Genomic DNA, 6,000 nt, shown 5'->3' with positions numbered 1-6,000 from the left:
CATCATCAAGGATCACAACAAAGGTGAGAGAGCAAAGGAGCATGTAGAAAATGGTTAGGTGAGAGAGCAAAGGAGCATGTAGAAAATGGTTAGGTGAGAGAGCAAAGGAGCATGTAGAAAATGGTTAGGTGAGAGAGCAAAGGAGCATGTAGAAAATGGTTGGAGAATCGTGCATATGATATGATATCCCAAATGAATCATAATATAAACTATCCAAAATTAAAGATAATATATAAAAAGGGAATTCATATTGGAAATGATTCAAGGACCACTAAACTAGAACTCAAGAAAAATATACTCACTAGAAAAATAATTGAATAATGTTACCATCTTAGTAAATAAAATGGAAAGAATTAATTTAGCTGTATATAAGATGACAATTGTTGATACCGATATTTGTTGACACATTTCTTCATTAAGGATAATTGTACTACACAAAATGGTGAAGATTGAAACGAGAAACACCTTGCCAAATTCCTTCACTAAGGACAATTATCTGTAGCTAAAAGTCCTTTCCATTGGGTTTTCTTTACAAATCTGATAGGTTTTTGACGGATCATTAGAATTACAAGCTTGGATTATTGAATTGTAATATGGAGTTGTTCCGAGGAGAATGAGATCATAGGAATCCATTTACAATGTCAAAATTTGCATAATTATATAGTTTCATTATTAAGTGTGATTATTCATCATAGAATTTTGTTAAGTTACCTGTCGAGAGAGGATGTCTGCCACACAAATAGACTACCCCATATAACATCAACAAAGAACAAAAGTTATGATTAATTATAATCAACCTTTAGAAACATAAACACTTATCCAATATACTTGTCATTTTGGTTTTGCTTAAACATTGTTTAAGAAAATGGGGCAGTTTAATTTCTATTCTAACATTGACTTAGATAATTTGATTCCTATTCTAAATAGTGGTGTGTCCCATCATGTATCTACCGTTGCCACATATTTAGTGTTGTCATACATTAGGCTAAAATGTTGCATCTAACATCAATCACAACAACAGATACATGAAATTAATGTTAATGATTGACATTGACCAATATATAATAACACAACCATAATCATAAATATTATCAAAATATATAAAAATTAATATTAAAAAAAAACAATATCATAAAAATGAAAAATAAAAAAAATTACCAAAATAAATAACATAATCATAGATAGAATATTTTTTTTAATGGAAAGAAAAATTATTTATATTATAAAAATAATTCCAAATTAGGTTATATATTAAAACTTATATATTAATAGAAAGAAGGAATTAATATATTAATCGTACACCACTTCTTCCCACTAATATAGAATACACAAATTTTGAATAGAAAAAATGTAATAACATGCCGACATGTGCATGTGAAACTCAATATTAAATTTCCTCTCTGCATAAGGAGAGAGGACTACGGTCGGAGAGCGAGGGAGATGGTGTAGAAGGGAGGCCACCAAAACACAAGGTGGGAGATGGTGGGGAAAGTGAGGTTTGAAGACAAGGCCGACAAATAGCTGAAAACCAAAGGCGAAAATAACGTTGAAATGGACCCTTGAAAACCCTCACCTGTGAAGCGAAATCCACATTGGTGGAAGGGTCTAGTTGATTGAACAGACCAAGGGCCATTATTTTTATTAAGTAACGCAATTAAATAATATTTTGTTTTAGAAATTCGCTTTATCGTAAATATAAAAAGGAAGCAAGTTGATGGCGGTCCAAGATTTTACCTTCACGCGGGGCTCGTTTTGTCAAGAAAGGAGACTTTGGGGGCAGAGGCTTTTGCCTTTCGTGTTGCATTATTTTGTCGAACTCCGTCCAAATGCGAGTTTTTCGTCGCGGCTTTCGTCAATTCCTCCATTTTCTTTGCCCCTGGTCGCTAAGTTTCAACATCTCAGGCGTTAAATTTGAGGCCTTTTGTGTCTTTTGAGGCGATTTTGAACTATTCTTTTAATGGCTTTAAAGCTGGGTGCCACGAGGTTGGAATTTGCTCGAAGATCGAAGTTCGAATCTCGAAGGGAGGTGATTCGAGGTCCAAAGCGTGACAGGTACGGTTTAGAACTAAACTGATTGAAAGTCTCAGGTTCGAGTCTGAGTATGAGTTGTCTGAAATCCTCTTTCAGGTTCGAGTCTGAAGTTGAGTTGTTTGAAGTACGAAACGCTGGCTTGGAATTGTTTGAAGTCCTAAGTTCGAGGATAAGCATAAAGATTGAGAGTGTTTTTTGAAATTGAAGTCCGGTTTGAAATATAAGGCTATTTGAACTTTGAAGCTTTAGAATTGGGGAAGCTTGAGAGTCATGGCTAAAGATCGCTGGGAGATTGAAGTTAAAATATCTGGTTAAGCTTTTTAAGCCGAGAGAACGGGAGCCATTGGTCAAAACAAGTTTGAAGTTCTTGTGTTGAGTGGATTTTTGTTTGAAGTTTACTGTCGGTTGAGATTTACTCGGCGAAAGACGCTTCAAGATTGAAAGTTCGAGTCTCAAATTTAAAGATTGAAGTTTAAAGACTCGGGATTGAAAAGCTTGTTTTAAATTTTGCTGGGAGATGCAAGATTGTTGAATTAAACTGTTTTGAAGCTTTAAGGTCGCGAGTAAGGTACAAATTCGATACTTTTGATAAGTCTCGAGCTTAAAATTGGCGGCCGTTGTTAAAAATTGCTTGAATTCTGTTTAGTAGTATTGTTAGACCAACCAAGATTTTTTCCAGATTAAAGCTTCAGATGGACGGCTTGAAAGTGCTTGAATACTGAAGATCAATAGGCGCTTTTCCCTGCAAGATTCCTTGGTTTGCGAAGGCTCGAGAGCACTGGTTCGAAATTGCTGGACGGAAGTAGCTTGACTCTACAAACAATCCTTTGTGAAGATAAAAGATTGAAGAGCATGGTTGAGAGTTTTGCTAAAAGAGGAAGTCGTGAAATTGAGCCGGTTTCAAGCTTCGCTGGTTCTAGTAAAGCTTTGAGAGCGATGATCCAGAAATGATTAAAGGGTGACCTTTGATTGCAACAATTTAGCCTTTTCAAGGTGAAAGCTTAAAACACGTTTGAAATCATCTACAAGGGAAGGTCACTTGTCGATTAAGGTGATTTTAAGCTTTCTTGAAGCTGATGCAGCTCGAGAATACTATTTCAAAAATGATTGAAGACTGTAGTCGGAATTTTCCCAAATAATCCAATTTGAAGCTCCTTCAAGCTTAAACCTCGCGAGCCATGGTTCACAATTGCTTAAAGCTTTGAAGTTTGACCGTAAAATTAATCAATTTTGAAGTTTTCTTGTAAGTTGAGGCACGGAAACCATGGTTAGGATTCTTTGGGGTTAAAGGCATACCAAAGTTTTCTTTTAAATAACATCGCTACTCGATTCATTTAGCTTCTGGAAAATAGAAAGATCAAACGCTCTAAGCTTGGCATACGGGAGTTTTCATGTACTTGATGGCTCGTTTATACTGAAATATAACCTGGTACTGTGCACACTTAGCTTTACTGGAGGATTATTTTAAGCTATAAGCTTGAAACTGAAGTTGATGAGAATATCAATACCATGTGACTGTTGGGCAGGGTGGAGTACTCACACGGTATTGAATTCACAGTTCTGGAACCTGTTAAAGAGAAATCAGTGAGGTCAAACTCCTTTTGTTTGCAGGAGGATGCCCAGCATTATGGAGAAGCAAAATAGTGGTGAAGATAGTGATAGCAAGGGTCAGCTTGATAATGGCAAGTATGTCCGTTACACCAATGAGCAGGTGGAGACTTTAGAACGTGCTTATAATGAGTGCTCTAAGCCCAGCACAGGCAGGCGTTTACAGCTCATCAGAGAGAATCCAATTCTCTCTAATATCGAACCAAAGCAAATTAAAGTCTGGTTTCAGAACAGAAGGTATGCCATCCAATTCTTTTAATCTCATAAACTGTTTTGTTTATTGACATAATAATTGTGTTTATATATATATATAGACACACACATATACATATACTTACACCATGTGTGAATGTGTTGGTGTGCATGTTTGCATGTACTATGTACATAACTTCGTGTGTAAGGGTGGGCATGTGTCTCTTTCCAGCGCGCATCTGTGTGTTTGCTATAGTAGAGTTTGTTAAAAAATGAGGGGATAAACTAGACAGAAGCATCTCATACCACAGTTAAAATGGTCTGTGAAATGATTCTGTTGATTTATTATAGCATCCTTGTGTTGGTGAGGAATTTGCTTGTGAAAGTAAAAAATGAAAATTTCCTGAACTGTTACTGTAAAATCGCAAATTGGCTAGTTCATAGGTAGAAAACTAAGGATGCGTTCGAGTCAAAATCACACAACACAGTCGAGAACGGCTTGGCAAAGCTGAATAGGATGAGCATGCATCAGACGTGGGGAAAAATCAACATAAACCTTGGGGTAAAGAAAACTAAAATTGAACAAAAAGGAGTGTTTTTTGGGGGGGCTTACCGAGCTTCTGGTGAAACCTCTACTCAATGAGCACTCCCAAGTCTTGAAAACTTGTCAAGTTTTGACCGAAGAGTGAGCCAAGTAGATTAATACAGTATTTCAAGCACTTGGCAAGTCCTTTAACAGTGGTTATCGTGACTATTTAAACTAAATTATGCTTTGCCACCATCATACATGGTTATGTTAATCAAGAATTTATATCTCACCAGGTTTGATGTTGATGAATCCCCTTGCCAGTAGATGGTTATGATAAACTAGGTCTTAGTAATAATGAATGCAGTTGGGGTTGCTATTAGTCGAATTTCTATTGATGTTATCAGTAAAAATTGAAATACAGTTTATCTGTACTTCAAATTTAACATGATCAGTTTTAGGTCTATTTTATGCACCAATACTAACTTTTAGTTAGCTGCATGTAGCTGGGTTATAGGCTATAGCACCTAACCGACTGGCTACTCAAACCAGTTTCTATGGTTGTTGGATTTTGATTCTTATGGTTTACAGCTGAATTCCTCAAGGTTTCCCAAGATGAATGCCAAATGAATCCCAAGAGAACTCAATGCATATCAGGGTTCTCCCCACTGGATATGCATTGAAACAAGAAAAAAAAATGAACCTAGCTATGATTAATACTATTTCACACACTATCACTTAAAATAGGAAAAGAGGCACAGAAAACAATTAGGACCAACAGGCCACACACACCCGCATATGAGGCCAGGGCTATACCCATAAGGTTCATAGTGTGCATGTGATCTGCAAAATGGCTTCAGATTTTTGATGAGCCAGAAATAGCTTATGACTATTTTTAAAGCATTTACTTCTGGGTTTTGCATGTACCAAATTGGACCCAAATGAATCTAATAACTCTAGGCCACAACAATTGATAGTGTTGGACATACTACTGATATTACAGTAAAAATGAGATCTCTCATTTTCTGGCCATCATGAATTACTTCCATAATTATATGGGGTCAAAATTCCAAGAAACTTTTTAATGGGCTTCACTTTCTTACTTACCCAAGCATTTATTAAGGTAGATTTTAGGGTAATCCTAGGACATGGTAAGCTTGTAATTGTTCAGTAACCTGATATGTATTTTCCAACTGCCACCTGGGAAGGCACAGTTTCTGCTTCTACGGTTTTCTCCACCCTTTCCATCCTGTCAATCAGCCATTCCATTTCTGACTCAGTCTTGGTCAGCCATTGACTGTGACACTAAGAGTTGCTCCTTAAGCCTTGAATTTTGGTAAATTCTGTTAGTCATATCCTTTCCATCCTGTCAATCAGCCATTCCATTTCTGACTCAGTCTTGGTCAGCCATTGACTGTGACACTAAGAGTTGCTCCTTAAGCCTTGAATTTTGGTAAATTCTGTTAGTCATATCTGCGTGTTTAATTTCTCTTATTGTGTCTCCATTGAAGAGCTTGAGTCTCTACATGAACATCTGAGAAGCCTTCTAAAACTTCCACATGACTCTGAAGGCCTTGTGCCTCCTCCCAAAGGAGGGAAAATGTGTTGAGAATCCAAATGTAACACATCCAGCCCCTTAAACC

General features: G+C 36.7%; 1 protein-coding gene across 1 annotated transcript in view; it reads left to right on the top strand.

Moving 5' to 3' along the window:
* The first annotated feature begins 1,738 nt into the window (after positions 1-1,738).
* LOC149225119 (homeobox-leucine zipper protein ATHB-15-like) overlaps positions 1,739-6,000 on the top strand; it is a 79,024-nt gene continuing 74,762 nt past the window's right edge. The window contains exon 1 of the mRNA XM_089376922.1: positions 1,739-3,876. Within this exon, the coding sequence (XP_089233048.1) occupies positions 3,647-3,876 (230 nt within the window). The 5' untranslated portion in view covers positions 1,739-3,646. The remainder of the gene's footprint in view (positions 3,877-6,000) is intronic.

Source organism: Pinus tabuliformis, chromosome J (assembly GCF_031772625.1).
Source record: "Pinus tabuliformis cultivar Carrire ecotype Pingquan chromosome J, CPIR1, whole genome shotgun sequence".
NCBI lineage: Eukaryota > Viridiplantae > Streptophyta > Pinopsida > Pinales > Pinaceae > Pinus > Pinus tabuliformis.
Note: the sequence above shows the minus strand (reverse complement) of the source record. Positions and strands in the feature narration are given on the sequence as shown.